This window comes from Octodon degus, unplaced genomic scaffold (genome assembly GCF_000260255.1).
Source record: "Octodon degus isolate 3935 unplaced genomic scaffold, OctDeg1.0 scaffold00320, whole genome shotgun sequence".
Classification (NCBI taxonomy): Eukaryota; Metazoa; Chordata; class Mammalia; order Rodentia; family Octodontidae; genus Octodon; species Octodon degus.
The window spans coordinates 335,733-358,566 of NW_004524896.1; the positions used below are offsets into that span (position 1 = coordinate 335,733).

Consider the following 22,834-nt stretch of genomic DNA (forward strand, 5'->3'; position numbering starts at 1 on the left):
GGACGTGGGGGCGAGGGCCCCGGGGGCAGCACGGCCTATGTCGTGTGTGGGGTCATCAGCTTCGCCCTGGCCGTCGGCGTTGGCGCCAAGGTGGCCTTCAGCAAAGCGTCGCGCGCGCCCAGGGCGCACCGGGAGATCAACGTGCCCAGGTGAGTGTGTACTGGGACAAATGCCCTGACCCTGGCGGGGCAACAGGTCAGGGGGCACTAAGGTGAGGTGGACGGGGCAGGGATCCCCTGGGCCTGGGCCTGAATCCACCGGGCTGTGAGCTACAAGAAGGGGAGCCCAAGCCCCACTGCATCAACAAATATTTATTTCTTGAGCTCCGTTTTTGCAGCAGGAGTTAGAATGTAGCAGGAGCAGGTCAAGATCCTGCCAGCACAAGTCTGCCCATCTGGGCATGGTGCTTGGGCCGTCACTGCCTAGTTCCCTTGTCTGTAGAGTGGACTAATAACGGTTCCCACTACTGGGTTGTAATGAAGACTCGCTGAGTTGATGCATGCTGAGTCCTGGTGTGCAGAGAGCTCATGAAATGCTGGTGATGTGGTCAGTCAGCCAGCAAGCACATAAGGAATTTTACATGCGGGTACCATTGGTGAGGAACACAGCCTCATGAAGAGTTGGGTGTGTGAACTGGAAGAGGGCTGCTTTAGACTAAGTGGCCAGAGAAGGCCTTTCTGAGCAGGGTGCTGCTGGAAGAGTGGGTGCCCAGCAGGTGTCATGTGTAAAGGCTGTGTGGTGACTGGGGCCAGACCTGAAAGGAGCTGGGGCAGCCAGAGGTGAGGGGCACAGGCAGGGGGGGTTCCTGCAAATGTGAGCACCCTGGGCTCTGGGCAGCACTGCCCAGGGGCATAAAGGCAAAAGAAAAGAGAGGGATCTCGGGGATCCTAAGGTTTCTGGTCTGTACCCTGGGGGAAAGAGGATCCTTGGACTGCAGTGAGGACAGGACCAGCTTCCAGATTCACCTTGGGCCTCTGAAGGTGTGGGGTCCAGATGACTTGGAAGGCGAGGAACCCTCAGTGTGGCCTTGGAAGGGGCATGCGAAAGGAGGGGAGCAAGGCCTAGCGGACAGCCTCTCCATCCAGAGGACTGGGAGCCCAAGGGCCCCCCCCCCGCCCCGCTGCTGACCATTCATATTCTGTCACCCTCAGGGCTTTGGTGGACATTCTGAGGCACCAGGGGGGCCCTGGGACCCGCCCGGACAGAGCCCGAAGCAGCTCCCTGACCCCAGGGATCGGGGGTCCCGACAGCATGGGCCCCAGGACACCCAAAAACCTCTACAACACCATGAAGCCATCCAACCTCGGTGAGTGGGACTATCTGGCCCCCCTCAGGGCTTGCCCTTCAAGTTGTGCCCCACCTTCTGACACATCCCGGGTCCAGCACCCCAGTGCTGGCCCCAGCCCATCCCAGCCTTTAGGCCTGGGGATAAGTTCTCACCTGCTTTTGGCGGCTTAACAGGGCCCTGGGAACTGTTCTGGCCCAGCAGCTGAGAAGTCCACTGGCTGCGGGGGAGAAAGGGCCCCATCTGGCTTGAAGGAAGGCGGATTTCCCCGGAGATGATGTTTGAGCAAGGGGCTGGGGGGAGGGGAGCTCCAGGTGGCTGAGAACCCCGAGAGCGGGGTGTGGGGTGTGGGGGTGGACTCCTGAGGCCTCGGAACCAAGCTGAGCAGAGCAGCTACACCCTTGTCGAAGGGCAGTGGGGAGCCATGGAGGAGCTCGGCGCAGAGCTCCCTGTCACCAGTGGAGGGAGGACGTCTCTGAAGCTGTGAGAACGGAGAGGTGAAGGGACAGAGGCCAAAAGGAGGCGGGGTGATGTCCAGGCAGCCAGGGAGCACAGAGCTGGGCCTGGTGAAGATCAGGCCTTGGGAGCTGGATCTTGAGGGATAAAGGGTCCTTCAGACGGGGGCGGGGGCCCAGGCAGGGACACAGCTTAGCATGCGCTAAAGCCCTGAGGCAGCCTCAGAGCAAGAGCAGCTGGAACAAGGGACAGAGATGGCGCTGCACTCACTGGCCAGGCCAGGTGCCGTTTGCATGTACCCTTTTGTCCCCAGAGCAATGTTGAGCATGGGGCTGTCAGCAGAAATGCTGTGTAGGTCTAACCCCAAACATGGGCAGGCCAGTCAGCCACAGGCTAGATGATGGCCTTGAGAGCTGGGGGTCAGGAGGACCCAGGGAGTGGAGATAGGCCCTCTCCCTCTTGTACCCACTAGGCCCCTCCCTGCAGCCCCCAGCCTGTTTCCTTTGAGGCCAATGGTATGGTGTCACCGCGAGGCCCTACAAAGCTCTGGACTTGAGCTGGGTTTAGGGCCAGGATCTAGTGGACAGCACGGCGGCACAGCTGGGGCGGCGGTGACGGTGACGTCGCCTCCCTTCTTGGTCCCCTCAGATAACCTGCACCACAACTACCTGCACCTCAACGTCAGCAGCCCCACGCACCACTCTGCCACGCTGGGTACGCAGAGGGCTCTGCCGCCTCCTGCCGCAGCCTCAGTGCCCTCCAGGGGGCCCGGAAGTGGTCTTCTCTCTCCACCAAGTGGGGGAAGCTGGGGGATGCACCCCACATCCAGGGGAGACCAGGGGTGTGGGCAGATGCCAGATCCTCATGCGGGAGGTGTCTTTCTTCCCAGTAGAACCTGTCTCCTGAACTGCAGGGACCCTTAAACTGCTGCAGTGTGTGTGTGTGTGTGTGTGTGTGTGTGTGTGTGAGAGAGAGAGAGAGAGAGAGAGAGAGAGAGAGAGAGCTGGAACCACAGTTTTCCAGTCCTCCAGGGCCAGGCCGGACCACTGGGCCCGAGGGAGGAGGCCAGGCTGGACCCCGGGCCCAAGGGAGGAGGCTGGGTTGGACCCCGAGCCCTCTGGAGGAGGCTGGGCTGACCTGGCCCCTCTGCCGCAGACTGGCGCGCCGTTCCCCCACCCAGCCCCCCGCTGCACTATTCCACGCTGTCCTGCTCCCGGTCCTTCCACAACCTTTCGCACCTGCCCCCCTCCTACGAAGCGGCTGTGAAGTCGGAGCTGAACCGATACTCCTCCCTCAAAAGGCTGGGTGAGTCGGGGCGGCCCCAGCGCGGATATGGGTCGGGGCTGGGGGTCAGGACCATGGACAGTAGCTCGATCCGGGGCTCTAGGCTGTCTTCTCAAGCCTGAGGACACCGTGCGTGGGTGCGTGCATGCGTGCGTGCAGTCCCAGCCGCTGGTAGGCCGAGGCCAGCCCGGGCTACAAAGGGAGACTCAGGCTCAGAATCCAAGCTCTGGCGTCCCTGTTTGGCCATACCAGGGGGCCTGGCCCTAGCTCAGGCCTTTAAGTGGCTGCTTCCACAAAGCTGTCAGCCTCAGGTTGCTGGAGTTCGAACCTCACACCTCTCCAGCTGGTCAAAAGTGCCCTGAAGGCATTCGAGGAACAAAAAACAAAAAAACAAAACAAAACAAAACAAAAGCCTTATTCCTGTTTGGCCATACACATCCCTTAACCAACTGCTGGCAGTGGTGAGGCTTTCAAACACTGTAAACTGAGAGGTTCAGGGAAAATGAGTTCTTCTTGCCCTGGCTTGTGAGATCCAGATACATACAGGGTTTTTTTCCTTATCACATATTTTTCATTACAAAAAGTCTGAAGCTTTTTATTATGGATATTTAAAAACATTTTTAAAAGTAGAGAAAAATCAACCAATGGATCTCGAGTCCCTCCACCTGCTCTAGTCCCGGGCGTTTAAAGGGACCTCGGCCACCCGCCCAGTATTTGATCCTCCAGTACTGCCCCCAAGCGCACACCAAAGCCTTATTCCGCTATCCCACAGATTCAGAGTACGTTTTATCTTCTTTCCTCCAACTCCTGGGCACTCCCCACCAAGCGACTTCACAGTCCACCCGGGAGTCAGTCAGTGGACTCCTGCAAGCGTGACAGACACTGCCGTGGGAACAGGGGAGGCGGCCCCAGCTGGAGTGGGGTTCTCTTCCGGCGAAGAGCGCTGCACAGAGGCCCAAGGAGGGAGGTGGGAAGGGGACGGCTCCCTAAGGTCGCCGCTCCCGCCTTTGTGGGGGCTCTGCCGGTCATACCTGAGGTCTTGGGGTGCAGCGCGGCTCGGGCTGCCTTCTACCCCGCGCCCTGCCTCCGTCCCCAGCCGAGAAGGACTTGGACGACGCGTACCTGAAGCGGCGGCCTCTGACCGAGGGACCCCGCGGAACGCTGCCTCTGCACGCATTGCGGCGCCCGGGAACCGGGGGCGGATACCGCACCGACGCCTGGGGACCCGAGCCGCTGGGTCTGGCGCCCGCGCCACACCCGCGCCGCGTGATGTCGCAGGAGCACCTGCTGGGCGACGGCGGCCGCTCGCGCCACGAGTTCACGCTGCCGCGCGCGCGCCTGGTGTCGCAGGAGCACCTGCTGCTGTCGTCGCCCGAGGCCCTGCGCCAGAGCCGCGAGCACCTGCTGTCGCCGCCGCGCAGCCCCGCGCTGCCCCCCGAGCCTGCGGCGCGCGCCGGCCTGGCCGCCTCACACTCCAACCTGCTGCTCGGGCCCGCGGGGCCGCCCACCCCACTGCACGCGCTGCCCCCCGCCGGCCTGCACGCGCCGCTGCACCACCACGCGCTGCACGGCTCCCCGCAGCCTGCTTGGGCCGCCGAAGGCGGGGGGACGCTGGCGCGGCGCGCGCCCTTCCAGCGCCAGGGCACGCTGGAGCAGCTGCAGTTCATCCCGGGCCACCACCTGCCGCAGCACCTGCGCACCGCCAGCAAGAACGAGGTGACCGTGTGACCCCTGCTCCCGGACGTCAGCGCCGCGGAGGAGGAGGCTGCACACGACGTACCGGCGATGGGGGCGGGGTCCTGCCCTGCGGGGTCACTGCAGGAAGGACGCCGCCTTCCCATCCTGTCATCACCGAGGACCCTGCTGCCTCTGCGGGTGTCACTCATGCTGTGTCCGCTTCCTGTGGCGCCACCACGAAGACCCCTGCCTGTGGTGTCACCGACAACAATGCCTTGTCCCATAACATGGTCCCCAGAGACAAAGATCGCCTCCTCTGATGTCACCTCCGAGGCAGTCTCCCACTCCGAGGTCATCTTTGGCCCAAGACCTCCGAGCACCATACGCACAGAGAATCGGTTTCTTCCTGTGTCCTCCATGGAGAGGATGCCTCCACCCAACGCTGTCACTGCTCCAGTCAAAGCCATCTCCTGGGGACACGCTGTGGGGAAAAGCCCTGCAACTGCGTCCTCACCTGTGACGTGGCCTCCTTTCCACGACACGATCACAGGACTCTGCCTCCCCCTCCCCATGATGCCATCGCCAGAGAAGGTGCCTTGCTTGCCCCGTGAGGCCATCAGAGGGACCAGCCTCCTGGGATGTAACCAGAGGTGACAGTCTGCTTCTGGGACCCCTGCGGGGAACTACTGCAAGGTCTCCGCCGGATGCAACACCGCTGCTGCTGCTGCGCTTTGCGCTGAGGGAGGGTGCATGCGCCAGGCCCACCCCGGGAGAACGTCGGCGACAGGAGCCCGCATCCGAAGGCTGCCCTGGCCCGAGGCCCCTCCCCTTGGCGATGGTCAGTCTGTGAGTGGGCGCTGGTGGCGCCCCTGCATAGCCATGTCGCCACCAGGAGTGTTCTCAGCAGCGCGGCCAGTGCTTCTGGCTCCTCCCACTGCGACCTGGCCTGCCGACTCCTTCCCCAGACCCAGGGGCTGCCAGTCTGCCTACCAGGCCCTGTGAGGGGGAGCCAAGCCCCGGGTCCCAGCCCCATGTGGGACTCCCCACAGATGGCACCCTCTGTCAGCTTCCTCTCCCAGGAGGTTCCCAGACGCCTAGGGCTTGTAGGTGGCCCAAAGACTAGCGCCACTTCCTCCTGCCATACCTAGAGATGCCATCGACTCTGCCATCGAAGTCCTAGCTTCCTGTTGGAGGGGAGGGCTGAGGGTGCCCGACCTTGACTTTGCCAGTGACGCCACGCGTGCCATGCAGCGTGCCCACGCGTCATGGTGTTGCGCTTGGGGTGAAATGTTCACCAAGCCATTCCCCAGGGTTCTGTGACCCACCTCGGTTAGTGCTCCATGCTCTTCCAGGACTCACCACGCCCAACAGCGTCACCATCAACCAACCATGACTCCTCCCCACCACGGGGCTGCCACCTCCCAGGCGCCATGGAGCACCCCAACAGTGTCTTCATATCCCAGGGCGTGTGAGGGCAGTGGTGTCGTCACCTCCATGGTGCCTAACACTATCACCGTATCTATGGAGATCCATGAAAGCCATGGTGGCACGACCCGTGCAGAGTGCGCCAGCTCCGTGCTGTCACACTCCAGGGCTGTCACCTCCCTCAGAGGTGGAACTGCCTCCTAGGATCAACACAGCCATGAAGCCATTGCTTCCCAGGATCCACCAAACCACAGTCATCACCCCTAGGAACATGAGAGCCAGAGGTGACTTTACGCCCCGGGACGACGTCAACCACAGTATGTCCATGTCCTGGGATGACGAGGGCCAGTGCTGTTCTCGCCACTGAGTGCACTTCAACCTTGCGCCACCACCTCCCCTCACCAGGCGACCCATGATATCACGTGCTAGATACCCACCATGACCACGGGGCCATCACCACCTTGTCCCCAAGACTCAGATCACCATCAGCTACACAGAGCCGCCATGACCATGGCACCACCTCATCTGAGACCCGTGATGTCATCTGCACCAAGATCCGCCATGACCATGGCGTCCCCTCATCCACAAGAACAGTGATGTCATCAGCTGCAGAGAGCTGCCGTGACCAAGGCCTCCTTCCCTTCTGCCATCAGCGAGAACCGACGGGGTCATCACTTACCGAGCCCCCGACAGCATCACCTCCTCACGCATCCACAGTGCTGACGATGTGGCCAGCTCCGGAGAGCCGTGATGAGCAGTGTCGCCACCTCCCGGAGCCTCTGGCCACGGGAGTATGGTGTCACAGAGCACATTTTAACCATGGCGTCGTCCCCTCCAGGACCCATGACACCCAGTGCACCATCATGGACCCGGAGCTGCTCCGACGGAGTGCTGTGTGTGGTCACCTCCCGGAGCCCCCACCTTAGGACCAGACACTGACAGGCTGTTTGTCCTCCAGGGTGCTCTGGCATTCACAGCTCCCTCCAGGAGACCAGCGCAATGTGCGAGCCAGCTGTCCCCTCTGGGGACAGCATGGCACTCTGGCCCCTCAGATCCATCACTGCCCCGCTGTCCACCTGGATGGACGCCAAATCCAGCCCCAGGCATGGCTTCTGAATCTGGTGAGGGCACCTGGGTCTCCTGGCCAAGGCACTGCCTCGCCTGGCTGTCAGGTTGGTGACAGGGCGGACAGTGGCATGTGATCACCACTGAGATGGGGATCCTGAGCCCTGGGCCCTGCTGGCCCTGCTGTCCTCTGCCCTGTCTGTTCCCTGGACCACCTTGAATACAGTTGCTGGTAACGCCACACCCACTTTCGAGCTCTGGTCAGCAGCTGGGGAGCTCTGTGCGGTCCCCACCACCTGCCCCCTCCCCCGTCTGTCCCCAGCTCTGTACACAGCCATGTTGCAGGGCACTGCTCCCAACTCTTAAAGGGCTACACCCCTCCCCAGCCCCTGGATGAGGTGGGCCCCTCCTAGGGCTCCTCCCAGTTGCTGGCCCCTGGGTTTCCCATGTCAAGAGCTCGGGGAAGGTGCTGGGCTGCCACTACAGAGGAGGATAGGGGCTGCCCCAACCTGCCAGGCCCCAGCCAGCTTCACACCCCTCGCAGCGTGCTCAGCACCCAGCAAGACTCTGCTTCCACCTCCCAGGTGGGGTTCAGCTGTGCACTCCCTCCGCCCGCTCTCCTGCCTGCCCCTGCTTTCTTGGCACAGGTGGCCTGATGGGTGCCCTAACCGCTCACCTCAGAGAAGCCATAGTGGGGAGAAGTCTCGGGGTGACCACCACTGCTGTACAGAGTGGCACCCGAGTGCCACCCAGCTGGGGACTCAAGGGGCTGTGGCCAACAGAAGAAGAGCAGCTCTGGGCCTGAAGACACCCACACTCTGCCCTCCCACCCCTGGCGCCCCACGCCACCCTCTGACACTGGCTCTGCCTCGTTCCTGCTCAGGCCGCAGAGGAGCTATGACTCGGTATTTTTGGAATAAACAGATGTTTTCCTGATCCACGGTCCCTGGAGTTTCCCCCAGTCAAGGATGGGCCCCCCACCAGTGAGTGGTCCCTGGCCCCAGTGGTAGCTGAGCGCAGGGCCCACTAGGAAGGTGCGTCTCTGGGTCAGCTTCCTAGGGCTCAGGGACCCTCTTCTGCCTTGTTCCCCCCCCCCCAGGCTGGGTGATGGGGAGCACTGGGATTGAGCCAGGCTTTGCACTGAGCCCCACCTGCAGCCCTTATTTCATTTTGAGCCAGGGTCTCGCTCAGCTGGGCTTGAACTTGGGATCCTCTCCCTGTGCCCTGCACCCCAGCTCCTAAGCCCTCAACCTCAACCCAGCAGGCGGTCCTTCTTTGTGACTCCTATGGCCAACACAACAGGAACATGATTTACAGCTAAACCCATCACCTCCTGAGTCTGAGGTTGGAGCTGGAAGCCAAGGTGTGTGGGTTGGCTTCTTCCTGGGTAGAGCTGGCCCCAGGCCTCTCTGGTGGCCCATGGTGGCAGAGGCAATCCCAGATGTCCTCTGCTATGGCCTTTTCTGAGACACCGGTCACACTACACAAGGGCCTTCCCGACTTCGATGTCCACCTCTCCTCAGACTTCCTTTCCAAATACTGGGGCATTAGGGCTCCAGCTTTTTGTAAGTTGCCCTGGCTGGTCTCAAACTCACCACCCTCCCGCATCAGCTTTCAAGTACCAGAGAAACAGGCCATTGCTACCATATGCGAGTCCAGCATCTTTCTTGAGGGGTACAGAGGTGTGGCCCTGTCCCAGTCCAAGGGTGGGCTGTGGTACCTGGAAGTGCTCTCCTGCCTAACCCCACCAGGGTTCACAGGTTCTCAGTGGGTCTGCACCCAGCACCCAAGCGGGCGCCTCTGTGCGGAGCCTCATGCCTGGCCTCAGAGCTGTCAGGAAATAGAGGCAGAGAGGGGAGAGGGAAGGAACGGGGAACAGAACTGTTGGGGTGACACAGCCAATCGCACTGCTCAGGAGGCTGGAGGGTCACAAGCAGGAAGCTGGGGGGCTGAGAAGGCAGGGATGCCCAGGCAGGGCTGGCCGTGTCGAGCAGCAAGCCAAGCACGGCAGCCGAGACTCCGTGAGCCTCTCCGGATGGCCGCGTGTAGGCTGCCAACAAGAGTGACGGCGACAATGTCGAGGAGCAGTGCCCAAGTCCTCCATTACTCCCCAGGGCACAAGGTGGGACCTGCAGGACCTGTGATGAGAGTGCCAGGATGGAACCCAAGGCCTTCTCCTCACCCCTTCTTAAAAGTATTTGTGGTGCTGGGGAGATGGCTCAGCAGAGTAAGCGCTTCCCTGGCAAGTGTAAGGGTCTGGGTTCAATCCCCAGTTCCACCAAAAAAAAAAAAAAGTACTTGAGACAGGATCTCACTAAGTCACGAAGCTGCCCAGGCTGGGCTCAAATTGTGATCCTCCTCAGCTGCCCACAGTGCTGGGACCACAGGTGTGCACCCCTATGCCCAGCTTAATTTTTTGGTTGTTGGGTTTTTTAAATTGTTTTTTGAGACACAGCGCTAGTATGCAATTCAGGCTGGCTTTGAACTATTTGGCCCAGGAGGTCGTCAAGTGCACTGCAGTCATTCACCAAGGGGTGATGTGTGGGGTGGGAAAGGTTTCAAATGCAGTGGGGCCTCAGATTTGTGATGGAAAGCAGGAAGTAAGCCTGCAAGGCAGTGAGTATCTGTGATCCCAGCACTCTGAGGCTGAGGCAGGACTGAAAGTTTGAGCCTAACCTAGGCTTTGTTATTATTTTTCTTATGTATTTGGTACAGGGTCTTCCTACGTAGATCAGACTCCTAGTGATTCTCTTGTTTTCAGCCTCCCAAGAACTGGGATTACAGGCACTTGCCACCACATGCAGTCTTAACAGCCACCTCAGCAGGCCCCGCATAGCATGCCGGCTGCTGCGCTCCGCCCAAGCAGGCTCTTAGTCCTCTGAGCTATCTGGCCAGCCCTACTGCATGATTTAAATCCCGTCTCAGAATAAAGAATAAAGGGCGGGGATGTAGCTCAGGTGAAGCCTCTAGCTTCGAGGCCAGGGCTGCAAAAGTGAATGAATGAGGCTATGGCCAGGGCCCCTCCACTCGCCAGTGTGTGGGGAAGCGACATGTCCTGGGATATCAAGCCGTGTGCCGCCCGCCCACCCCGCCTGCACTGTAAGCTGCCCTGGCCTCCCACTCCGCCTGTGAGGCACCTGGGGCCCCAGGGCGCCCCTTCTGCCCTGCCCCCGCCCCCGCCCCTGTTGGTAGTGTCCAGAGGACCCTTCCTCAGAAGCCGCCTGGGCATCCTGCCCTGCTCCCTGTCCTCTGTCCCGGCACCCACTGGCCTACCACTGGGCCCCTACAAAGAGGCCAGTTCCATCTGGGACTCCCCCAACTCTTGCAGCATCTTTTTTTTTTTCTTTGTATTTTAGTACAGTCTACACGGTCTCACTACACAGATCAGACTCATAGTGATCCTCCTGTTTTCTGCCTCCCAAGCGCTGGGATTACAGGCGCGTGCACCATGCCCAGTCTCAGTGGGCTGAGCGTGCCCCAGGGGCGGGGCCGGCACTGCAAGCTGGGGATAGCCCATCCTGCACCTGCCTAGCAGGCGCTTTAGTCCGCGGAGCTATCTGGCTGGCCCCCCGCGCAGCATCTTGGTGCCCGAAGGTGGGCAAGTGAGCACATGTGTCTGGCAGCATCAATAGCATATCCACCTGTGAGGAATAAATGAGATTAAGCGTTAAACAAATTGGAAGCCAGCCAGGCGTGATGGCACATGCCTGTAATGCCAGCCTGCTGGAGGCTGAGGCAGGAGAACTGCTCAAAGTCTGAGGCCAGTGTGGACTACACAGTGAGGTAAAGGCTAGGTCGAACTGCACATAGCAAGACCCTATCAAAAAAGGGGTGGGTAGGGCCAGTAAGACAGCTGCAGGGACTGTTTTGATCCCTGGCACCGCATGCTGTGCCAGCCCTGCCCTCAGGGTGGATTGAGCTGGCTGCAAAAAAATGGGGGGAGGGGAGAAGGAAAGAAATGAGAAACTGGGTAGTGGTACACACCTCTCATCCCAGGCTGGGAGCCCGAGTCAGGACGATCACACCTGAGCTCGGCCTATGCAAGGCAGTGACTTAAACCCTGGCTCAAAATTTTCAACAGGCCTGGGGGCGTCACTGAGCGTGAAGGCGCTGGGCCCAGCCGCGTACCACCAAAAGAAAAGCTCCTGGTCGCCCGTGGCGAACAGCCACGTGGCCGCCTGGCCTGCGGGTTCCGCTGTGCAGCCCGAGCGGGCCTGGGGACGGCGGCGGCGGCCGACGGCGAGGCGCACGCCGGGGCAGCTCGCGGGCTGCCCGGTTCTGGGGCGGCGACAGGGACTGGGCCCCGGCCTTTCACTGAGTTACGCCCACCCTCCCGCCCCTTCCCCTTTTCTTAGAAAACCTTTCTGAGAAGGGTTAAACCTGTTTGAGACAGCCGGGAGTGCAGCCCCAGCACTGTAACACGAGGCTGAGGCAGGAGGCTCGCAAGCGCGAGCACGGCGTGGGCCACTCGGCCAGGCCCTGGCTAGAAAGCAAAGTAATGTGCAGGCTGCCAGGTGGCCTGTACCCTGCTGGAGGCCCTGGTGCGATCCTGCGACGCGGCGGAGGTGGGGAGTCGGGCCGGCTGGAAGCAGTGAGGCCTTGGGGCCGGAACCCCAGGTCCCCCCTGCCACAGAAAGAGACGGAGCCCAGTGGTCACAGCCACGGCTGCTTGGGTCAAAGGTCATTTCTACCACAAAATGGCGTCCGCTGGAAAAATATAGACGGCCCTCCTGACCACCCCACGAAGGTGGAAATGCGGGGACGCGAAAGGTAGGGAAATCATTTGCATACACAAAAAACATCCAGCAATTTCATTGCCCGAGACTGCGTCCTCCCCGCTACACTGACTCCCCATTGGCCAACATCAATTCCGCCCGCCTCCCCCTGGTCCCGCCCCTTACGCCAGGGATTGGTCTGTAGGAGTCTTGTGACCCCACATCATGACTGGCCATTTCTATTGGCCGAAGCGCCTTCCATCACGTATTTAAAATCCCGAGTCCCGCCTCCCTCGCCCCGCCTCCGTCCTCAAAACAACCGTTGGTCGCGTGCGCGACTTCCTCGCAGTCAGGAAGCGCATGCGTACACCGGGCGGTGGCGGCGTCTCATTCAAACGACCCAATCAGTGGCTGCCCCGCCTCTGGTCCCTTTTTTCTTCGCTCTCGGATCTCTGGGTTTCTCCACTCTTTGGTATCCCCTCCCTGGCACCCGTGCACTCCCTCGGGCCAACCTGCCACGCGTCTCCCTTAGAAACTTCTCTTGTTTCTGTCTGCAGTTTGCGAAGAGAGGGGCAAGCGCGTCCACCGCCGAGGAACGTACGCGCTGACGTTTACGTCGAGGCGCGCCGCGGGGGTGTGGCCTAAGGGCGGCTATAAAAACACCGCAGTACGCGGCCAGCTCAGTGCGGCCGGGTACCGAGGAGGGTCGAGTGTCCTGTTGTGTGTTCCGTACTGGGTACGGGACGGGCGCGGAGCCAGAAGAGAAGGAAGAGGGGCTTTCCAGGCCTCGTCAGGGTCGAGCTGCCGCAGTTGGGCCCCCCGCCCCGGCCGGCGGCCCGAAGAACGCAGGAAGGGGGTCGGGGGGACCCGCCCCCGGCCGGCCGCCGCCATGGTGAGCGCGGGCGGCCGGGCCCGAGGGAGGCAATGGGGGCCCTCGGGAGGAGGAGGCGGAGTCCCAGGGCCTCTTCCGGGCGGCCTGAGGGCCTCGAGGGCCCCCTTGGGGTTTCTGGGCCGGGGACGGGCCCAAGGGCCTTTCGCCGGAGCCTCCCGTAGTTGCTTGGGCCAGAAAGCCCCGTGGGGCCTTGGGAGGGCTCGGGTCTCCCGGCGCCAGTTCTTGGATGCCACTGGAAGCCCGGCACTCGCCGCCGCTACCAGGCCTGACCCTCCGTTAGCACAGTGGTTTTGAAAAGATGGTAAGGCAAGGGACAGGCCGGGCCTCAGGCCTACATGGATCCAGGGTCTGTGCGGGGCCAAGGGCGGGATTTGAATATCTCAGGGGTGGGTGAAACCCTCTGGGCCCCGAGGATCCTTTCTCCCTCTCTGTTGCCTGGTCGGCCTGGGACGGCGGCCCGAGGCCTTGTTGAGGATCTCGGAGACGGGATGTCCACTAGCCTAGGACCTGCAGGGTCGAGTCCAAGGCGGCCTCCCAGGGCTGGCGACTCACCCTGGTGGTCTGTTGTATTCAGAACTCCAACGTGGAGAACCTGCCACCCCACATCATCCGCTTGGTGTACAAGGAGGTGACAACGCTGACAGCCGACCCACCGGATGGCATCAAGGTCTTTCCCAACGAGGAGGACCTCACAGACCTGCAGGTCACCATCGAGGGCCCTGGTGAGTGAGGGCATGAGCAGGGGGAGGCCACTTCCTGGTTACGGCTTCCAGCTGCGAGCCGCACAGGGCACCCATTACAGGGTGGTCCTGCCGGTGTTGGACATATGTCAGACGGACTCTTGGCTGCACAAGAGCCTTGAGAGAGTATACAGGGATCTCGGGGTGAGGCCGTCAGGTGGGTAGGAAGTGATGGAAGAGAGACTTTCAGGTACTGTTAGTAGCCTCACCCAAGGCCAGGAGGAAGGGCCAGGTGATTTGAGCCTGTGTCCTGCAGGCCCTCTTGTTTACTAGGAACAGCGTAGAGCACAAGCAAACTTGGCATTGTAGGGGACACAGGTGGGGAAGAAGCAGTTCCACAGGCTGATTGTATGGATGGGCTTGGATGCCTATATCTCATAATCTGAGCAACAACTTTGATATAACTGTGTAGTATAAAAACAATTGTTAATTTTTTTTTGTTTGTTTTCTTTTTTTTTTTTTTTGTGGAACCGGGGATTGAACTCAGGCCCTTGCGCTTGCCAGGGAAGCGCTTATTCCACTGAGCCAACCCCCCCCCCACCCCAACAATTGTTAATTTCCTATTTCTGTTTTGTACAGAAAGTGACTGAGAATTGTTTTTTGCAAAACAAGTTTCTGTTAGGGCCCAACTTCCTTAAGGCCTGCAGAATTCTTCAAGAGCCCAGGGAGAAAGAGACTGCTCTGGAGGGGTGCTGCATTTGGGGAGGACCTCCTTGAAGAGTTGACAGTTGCAGGGTTTAGCTAGCTTCATGGAGTGAATTGGGGCAGGGGATTCAGAGGATGGGCAGTCAGGACTTCCAGAACGACTTGAGGCAGGGAGGCAGGCCTGGGCTCTTGGTAGAGGTGGAGATAAAAGCAGGGAGCGATGTTTACATAGTTCTCTGTCTTGGCCTTGGGAAGAGACCAGTCCAGAGTTTTATGGAATGTGACAGCTCCCTGTAGTGTTCTTCTCCATGTGGTGGATGGGCTGGAGGCTCTGTCAGCAGACAGTTGAGAAGGGGCTGTAGGATGCTGGAGAGGGTTTGGGGCAGCTGTCCTGGATCTCACGGGGCTGGGGTCTGCTGTGGATGGGAAGTCTTTTGAGCCAGGCAAATGGGTGAGAGCTGTTCACTGGGGTGAAAAAGGCAAGGAAGACAAGTGGGTCTGGGGTCCCAGCTTTCTGTAAGTTGTATATCCTGGGCAGTCACTTAGGACAAGGGCCATTCAGTGGAGTGGAGACAGTGGAAGGGGCTGCAGGGACCTGCCTTTTTTGTTGTTTCTTTGTTGTTTTTTGTGGTGTCCCTCTAAAGTTTAGACTGGTCTTGAACTCGCTGTGCAGCCCAGGATAGCCTCAGACTTTTAGCAATCCTGCCTCAGCCTCCCTAGTCCTGGGAGGCCAGCTCGCGTGGCACCTCTTAAGGCATGGGGTGTGCTGACTTCGGCCCTTGGAGACCCAGCCCTCACTGTGCTCAAGAATGCCTGAGCCTGCCGGACACTGTGGTGCATGTCTTAATGTTAGGAAACAAGTAGGAGGCTGGCAGGGTTTTTTTTCTTCCTGCAATCAGATACGGTGTCTCACTATGCAGTTCAGACTCCTAGTGGTCCTACTGCCTAAGCCTCCCCAGCATTGGGATTACAGGCATGCACCACCACACCCAGTTTCAGAGCTGGCATGGTGCCCGGGACCAGCACAGCATGCTGTACTGAGGATCAAACTAGGATTCTTGCACTTGCCAGGCAGGTGCATAGACTGCTGAGCTGTCTCCCCAACTGGCAGTTTTGTTTTGCATTTGTTTTTTGAGGTGGGGTCTTACTATATAGCCCAGGCTATCCATGGTGTTCCTCTTACCTCAGCCTGAGTGCTGGGATTACAAGCACCACCATGTCCAGTGAGGGTTGCAGTTTAAAGGCCAGCCTTAGAAAAAGCGATGGGATAGCGCAGCGCCAAGTGCAAGGGCCTGGGTTCAGTCCCCTGAATTGCCAGAGGAAAAAGGGGATTCAGTCTGCATCTGAGTGGTAGAGTGTTGTGTTGGTTTAGCATGTCTGGCCTCTGGAGTCAGTCCCCAAGACCACAAGAAAGAAAGTCACCCACCCGATGAGAGAGGAGGTAGAGTGAGGCACCTGATTCAGCCAGACTGGAGAGGGCTTTTGGGTATTGGGAATACCACCCTTTACCTGGCCTCCCCTTGCTCTGCTCCAGAGGGCACCCCATATGCTGGAGGTTTGTTCCGCATGAAACTCCTGCTGGGGAAGGACTTCCCTGCCTCCCCACCTAAGGGCTACTTCCTGACCAAGATCTTCCACCCAAACGTGGGCGCCAATGGTGAGATCTGCGTCAACGTGCTCAAGCGGGACTGGAAGGCCGAACTTGGCATCCGGCATGTGCTGCTGGTGAGTGCAGCAGGAGCTGCTTCCTGCTCTGGGCAGTGTTGGCAGGGGTATGCGGCAGAAGAACTCGGGGCCCTGGAGCTGCTGGAGAATTGCAGAAGGACCAAAGCAAGGCGCTGGCGCCACTGCCACCCCTGCATTCTTGCTCAGGCCTTCGGGTCCTGGCCCTGCAACATGTGGTGGCCAGGGCAGCCAGGCAGTGCCGTGGCAGGCTGTGTCTGCTTAGAGGTGTTTTCGTTTGTGCATACCAGAGGTTTTCAAGTCCATAGTTCATTGGCTATTTTAATGTGAAGGTTTGTGCAGCCATAGGGCTGTCTTCTTTCCAGGTTGTTTTCCTACAACTCCCTCCCCTCCCCTAGGGCAGTGTGCCCCAGGGACATTCTACATCGTTAGGATCCTTTGGTTGTCAGGTGCTGCTAGTGTCCTGGGCACATCCCACAGCACCCACTGTCTCCCAGGGGGGCACCCTGGTGTAGGCCAGGTCTCCAGAGACCCCTTAAAAAAGGCCTTCTCTGCTCTTCCCAGAAGCTTAAAAGGTTTGGGTTTTTGTTTCTGTTTTGTTTTTCAAACAGGCTTTCTTGAGTTCAGGCTGACTTTGAGCTCACTGTGTGGTCCACACTGGCCTTGAATTCCTGGTAACCCTTCTGCCTCAGCCTCTCCAGTGCTAGGCTTACAGGTGTGTACCACACCTGGCTTAGAAAGTATTATTTAAAAGAAGTTTGTAATGAGCTTTTGGAGCAGATGGTAGGGGAGGATTTGCAGTTTCCCCTCCCAGGGCAGAAAACTGCTCCAGGGGATGCCCCTGCCCCACCTTCAGTTCCCATCCAAGTGATACTCATGTGTCATCTCAAAATTTGGGGGAAGTGGAGGTAGGACTGCAGGAGTTGAAGGTCAGCCTGAACTAACGAACCTGTTCCAACAGAAGAATCAGGGTGGATCCTGCACCTGGTCCTAAATGTCACAGCAGCTAGGAGCCTCAGGCTTGCTGCTTGGGCTCTCTCAGGACTTCACGCCTCTAACCCTTGGGGTTCCCTGCCCAGCCTAGCTGTACTGCCCCTCAGTGACAGGTTGCTAGCCCTCCTACCATTTCTCTGGGGCCTTGCTTTTGTGGGGTGCAGTTCAGCCCTCCTGGGGTCCCTGCTGGCTTGTGGTGCTCATCAGAGCTATGTTGGAACTGTGGCTCCTGTGTGTCCCCTTCCATCCCTAGGACCCACTAGGACTCTCCCAAGGCAACTTCCCGGGCACTGCTTCCTTGGGGGTGTCTTGATATGGGTGAGGGGCAGGAGGGAACTGACCATCTACCCTCCACAGACCATCAAGTGCCTGCTGATCCACCCAAACCCCGAGTCTGCACTCAATGAGGAGGCAGGCCGCCTGCTGCTGGAGAACTACGAGGAGTACGCAGCACGCGCCCGCCTGCTCACCGAGATCCACGGTGGCGCAGGTGGGCCCAGTGCCAGGATCCCTGCTGGGGCCACTGCAGCTGCCTCGGCAGACCCTGCCACCATGGGTGGGGCTGAGGGTCCCATGGCCAAGAAACACGCAGGGGAGCGGGATAAGAAGCTGGCAGCCAAGAAAAAGACGGACAAGAAGCGGGCCCTGCGACGGCTGTAGGCCCTCCTGTTGCCCTTGTCCTCCTTCCTTGTCTCTAAATTATTTAAATTATGGCTGGGTGGGCTGGGGGGTACTGGGGTCTGGATTTGGTTTTCTAAATAAAGTTGGAAAAGCAGCATGTGCCTGGCAGGCTCCCAGAGAGGTGAAGTGAAGGGTGGTCACAACATCTGTAGGGTAAGGCACCTTGTGGTCCTGTCTGCTCCGGTCCCATCTGCAGGTCTCCGTCACCACCACCTACTAGGCTTAGGACAGCTCAAGGTGCCCGGCAGCTCCCAGTTTTAAGAGGGCTGGGCTAGAACTGAGGGTCTGGAGTTAGGTGATGGCTTCAACTCTGGCCCAGGGCAGGAGGGACTGCAGTGGTGTCTGCTCACACCCTGCTTAGGGGGTTACCTCCCTGTAGCTTATTCTGGCTTCAGTCTGTGGGCAGAATAGAATCCCCAGAACACTAAGCAAGAAACACAAGTTTTTTTGTTTTTTTTTTTAAACGTCCTGGGAGACCTTGCTTTCAAGCCCTACAACCTTTAGTGGGAAATACTGGGTGACCCAGCCAAGATGTAGAGCAGCCCATCCCCAAGGCGGAACATGGCAGGTGATCCACACCCAGCCGCAGGCCTCTCCTGTCATAGGGTCCCTCAGCTTCCAAACCCTGGTATGGCCCCAGCAGTCTTACAGGCTGAAGTTGGAAAAATGCCCCATCCCAAGCCAGTCCTGTGTGATGCCACTGCTCCCCCCACACAGCAAGCTGACACTTTGTGACATAGCCAAGGACCACAGGAGAGCTCTTTATTACTGGGGGTGGCTCAGGCACTCTTGGTGGGCCGGGTCCGCTTCCTCTTTACCATCACGGGCTTCTGGCTACGCAGGATGGCGCTGGCTCTGCGGATAGCAGCCTGCAAGGGAGGACAGAGTCCATTGAAGTGGGTGCAGCGGACCCCCATCCTTACCCACCCTGGGATGGGCCCAGCCTCACCATGCGCAGGTCCGGGCGGTACTTGTTCTTTCGGATCATGTGGCGGATGCTGCTGAGGGTGGCGCGTGCATTCTTGTTGATGGTAGTGCGCACATAGGAGGTGGCTGGCTTCCGCTGTCCTGAAGGGGACTCTCATCAGCCAGCCGTCAGGGCCTTCAGGAGTCTCCCTGGCATCCTCACCCAAGAACCAGGGAGCTCACTGGCAGCCCCACAACCTGGGGGGTCCCTGCACACACTTAGCCAGAACCCAGACCATACCACCCTCCACTTGACAGCACAAACTTAAGGCCGCACATGTAGCAGAGCTGCTGTTTCAATTAGGCCACAAAACACCAGACTGGAGGCTGCAGGACCCTGGCCAGCTGGGGGGATGGGAGGCGCAATCTAGGCTCCTCTGCCATAATAAAAAAACAAGCGACTCCTCAAGCAGGCCTGGGTGGTGCAAACCTGTAATCCCCCTGAATCAAGTCCAAGCCCACACTGGGCAACTGAATGTGACCCATCCTCCTCATGAAATTTTAAGGGGGCTGGGGCTGCAATTCAGGCCAACTCCCCCTGCCCCCTCCCCCAAGAATACTAAGAGAGCCCTGCTTCTCTATCCTTTTTTTAGTACTGGGGATCGAAACTCAGGACCTTGTGCTTGCCAAGCAGAAACTTAGGCAGCTGAGCTATCTCCCCAGCCCCCTGCATCTCCTTGATTTCCTTTCAAAGGCGCTTTGGGGAAACCCCAAAAGGCTTGTCTGTGGCACAGAGCACGATGGAGAGGCTCCTGACACCCCATGTAAGGTGTGAGGCAGCTCCTTCGCAGTTGACCTCTTACCTTAGCAACTCCCAGATGAAAAGGTCCACTTGGACTGAGCTGTCTCAGGATTTAAATTCTTTTTCATTTTTGAGTGGGGCCCTATGCCTTGACTGTCAGGCTTGCCTTGAACTCCATGGCGCTCAGGCTGGCCTCAATCCTCCTGCCTCTGGGAATTTCAGCACAAGCTTGAGCCACGCACCTGGTCACCCCATAGACTTAACTGTCTTTCTTTTGCGGGGGCGGGGCCGGACCGGGGATTGACCTCAGGCCCTTGCGCGCTTACTCTGAGCCATCTCCCTGGCCCCATTAACTCCGAGTCTTCAACAGACCCAAGATAGAAACTTGCAGAAGGAAAAAGGGAAACGAGGGCTGGAGAGATGGCTCAGTGGTCTAGGGCACCTACTTGAAACAAGCTTGGCAAAGCACAGGGACCTCGGTTCGATCCCCCAGCACCACATGCCAGCCAGCTGCGCCCCCTGGTGGGCTGAGCTGGCCACACACACACACACACACACACACACACACACACACACAATAAATAAATGTAATAAATAAAAAAGAAAAAGGGAAACGAGTTACCCATCAGACTGGACTTCAGCGGATAAAGGTAAAGACAGACAAAAGCAATACCAGTGCCTGACACAGCCCACTGAACGAGATTACTGCACAGCAAACATGCGAAGAGCTTCTGGACAAACTCAGAAGGTGAAGAAACAGCGAATGCCCCAGCCATTCAGACTGTCATTTGCAAGATAACTGTCGTAACTTCAAATTCCATTCGTTCAGACAAGATCAGGAACACTGAGGGTGGTACGGCCATGGACCCACTAGTTCAAAAGGCATGGCGTTCCTGTTTCTTACTGATGTGGCATTTGACGTCTCTGCGCAGTATGAAAGCTCCCTCCCCCATGTCATGGTTTCCGGTTTGTCAAATCAGTCTTGTCTTTTTATATAGTACTTACATTTTTTTCACTATGAAGTTATACATCTTTACAACGAAGTAGGAAATAGATGAATTCACTGCTAATTTTAATACTTATTTTAAAAAATAATTATTGGGTACTGGAAACTAAAACTGAGATAACCAATTGTGAGCGTTCTATTTTACTTTATTCATTTTACAAAGTTATAATTGGCTTTTATGTTTTTGTGTTCTGTAGCTATAATTTTAATTAGCAATTTTACATCTCCCCCCAAAAAAGAAAAAGATTTAACTCTGCAAACGCCACACGACTGGAGGGGCCAGGTGCGCAGCGCGCCTTGGCTCCGTCTCTGCGGTCCTGGCGAGGCCACAGGCCAGGAGACCCGCGCGGCTCGCCAGGGGCGCGTCGGCAGCTGCCCCGGGCACGTCCCAGCGCGGGCGGGAGGCGCTCCGCCAGGCGAAACCGGCCTCTGAGCGTCAGGAAACCACCCAGCTCCTCGCCGCAAGGGCCTCACTCACCGGATCTCCGCTTCATGACCACCACGACCCCCTTGCCATCGGCCGCCGGCTCCACGCCCACCGTCTTGCGGTGAATCAGCCCGTTGTAGCGAAAGGAGTTGCGGGCTTTCAGGTTATTGGGCTCCTGCGAACGCGAGGCAAGGCGGGAGGATAAGCCCGCAGATGCCGGGCTGGGGCCCCGAGGCGCCCCAGCAGGGCCGTGCGTCCGGGTCCGCTCACCGTGCTGTACGTCTGCTTATTCCGCTTGATGAGGAAGCTGGAGCAGTTCCGCACTACCATCCACTGCAGGTGGGCAGACATGGCGGGGGCTACGAGATGGGCACAAGGAGGTCAGAGGAGCAGGCCGGAGGCCCTCCCGGCCGACAGCAGGGGCAAGGCACTGGGCCCGGGCACCTGAGACCGCCGCGGGCCTAGCTCACGCGGCGGCGGGGGAGCGATGGGGCCAAGGGAGCGCGCGGTGCCACAACTTCAGGTGGCGGAGTGCAGGGGCGCCGAGGACGCCCGCAGGCCGGAAGCAGAGGGCAAACGGGTCAGGACCGAGCGCGGAGGCACGTCAACAGCCACGCCGGGCGCGCGGACGGCACACACTCACCTCCTCTCTCTGCTGAGGCGGGAGACGGAAAGAGGCGCGTGGGACGGGGCGCCGCCTTTAATACCGCATACGCATTTCCGCTTCCTCTCTGCGCGCGCGCCGGAAGTAACTCGCTGGGTCGCCTCCGCGTTTGCCTAGTCTCCGAGGCAGCTCGGTAATTTTCGGCTATTTCCGTACAGCTCATGCACCTTAGAAAAAAATGTTCGGCTGTTGGTGTTGGAACGAGTGCTGTTCTTGCGCCTTTCGTTAAATTTTCGGAATTCCTCAGCTAGACTTCCGAATGCAAATATCGAGAAGCACAGAGATCTATTTCTCAGTAACATGGGTCAACTACTGCTTACTCAATGCCTGGACTGTCCCTGGCACACGATGGGCACTAAATAAGCGCTTGTTTTTTTCATGAGCCCGTGAATGCAAGGACCATAGCCCCAACAAGCTCGGAAGCTTCCGGTTTTCTTCGCAAGCCCTCGACTTTTCCCTGCTCGGACATTTTCGGAAATCCCCGGAAACGCAGCAGGCGCAGCCAGCCGCCTTGCCCAGTTTTCCCTTGCCGAGTTCGGGTCTGTTCGGAAACACTCGGCCCCTTTTCGGTCACACTGGGAATTCTTCCGCTGAGCCCGGAAGCCCTTAGCAGTTCGTACTCCCCAGGGTCTTCAGCTCTAAAATCTAGTTTGGGGACAGTCCAGACGGAACTGTGTGGGCGGCTTCCCTCCAGGAAAAGTGGGTTCCCTCTGAGAGCGACCTGTTGGGACGAAAGCTTTGAAGTGACAGCGCCTGGTTCCCTTTAAGGGTTCCGCACCAGTTTGCCTGGATTCTTCCCTGCGCCTCACCGCGTCCCGCCCCGAGTTCCCCGTAGTCACCCTCAGAGCTCCCTGGAAGTTTGTTGACTGCGTCAGGGCCATTCTGGGGGAGCGTGGGCCTCGGCAGCCCAGGCTGGTGCCGCGGACCTCCGGTGCTCCGCTTGACAGCACGGTGACCATGTCGTGTCGGTGGGAGCACCTTCCCGGCGGCGCTGGGAACGGAAGCAGGGCTAAGGCAGGTCCCCAGCCCTTTTCACTCTGAGACCGGTTCCCGCTAAGGTGTCCACGCAGGACTCGAATCCGCTGTCTCACTGCCTCAGCCTGCCGCGTCCGCCCTGGCTATCCGTGGTTTCTAGGCTCACCTGCGCCCACCATGGGGCCTAGAGGCGGGCACTACACAGACGCAATGCCGGCTTCCTCCTAGCGGCGTCCTGAAGGTTGCGTGTGTCTGTGTGTGGCTGTATCTGTGTGCGTCCAGGGGCCAAACCCAGCGTGGCTGTACCACTGAGCTGCACCTCCAGGCCCAGGAGGGACTTGATCGCGCGACCCTCCTGGCTCCGCCTCCTGCAGTGCTGGAGTTACATCCTCAAGTTTAACCAGGAGTGGCAGCCCCGCCCGGGCCCGCCAGGTGCCCGGCCCAGCTCAGGTGACCGCGGACGCCGGGCACACCTGCCGCCGTCGCTGACCCCGCCGGCGCCCGCCGCACCCC

At 59.1% G+C, this 22,834-nt stretch overlaps 3 protein-coding genes across 3 annotated transcripts; 2 read left to right on the forward strand and 1 right to left on the reverse strand.

The window, feature by feature from the left end:
* Positions 1–6: 6 nt before the first annotated feature.
* On the forward strand, positions 7–5,389 carry Shisa7 (shisa family member 7; the record flags this gene model as incomplete). Its single annotated transcript, XM_004647676.2, has 5 exons — positions 7–149; positions 1,152–1,306; positions 2,390–2,455; positions 2,897–3,046; positions 4,122–5,389. Coding segments are annotated over 5 exons (1,146 nt in total), but the record flags the coding sequence as incomplete, so codon positions are not given.
* A 6,801-nt stretch (positions 5,390–12,190) lies between these two features.
* On the forward strand, positions 12,191–17,635 carry Ube2s (ubiquitin conjugating enzyme E2 S). Its single transcript, XM_004647677.3, has 5 exons — positions 12,191–12,379; positions 12,465–12,799; positions 13,374–13,521; positions 15,719–15,909; positions 17,218–17,635. The coding sequence occupies exons 1-5, from the start codon at positions 12,268–12,270 to the stop codon at positions 17,518–17,520; spliced, it is 1,089 nt and encodes a 362-aa protein (XP_004647734.2). The 5' UTR covers positions 12,191–12,267; the 3' UTR covers positions 17,521–17,635.
* Positions 17,636–18,272: 637 nt separating this feature from the next.
* Positions 18,273–21,420, reverse strand: Rpl28 (ribosomal protein L28). The gene is made up of 5 exons (XM_004647678.3): positions 21,326–21,420; positions 20,953–21,041; positions 20,734–20,857; positions 18,491–18,609; positions 18,273–18,410 (listed from the first exon to the last, which is right to left on the reverse strand). The coding sequence occupies exons 2-5, from the start codon at positions 21,031–21,033 to the stop codon at positions 18,321–18,323; spliced, it is 414 nt and encodes a 137-aa protein (XP_004647735.1). The 5' UTR covers positions 21,034–21,041; positions 21,326–21,420; the 3' UTR covers positions 18,273–18,320.
* Between the last annotated feature and the right edge of the window lie 1,414 nt (positions 21,421–22,834).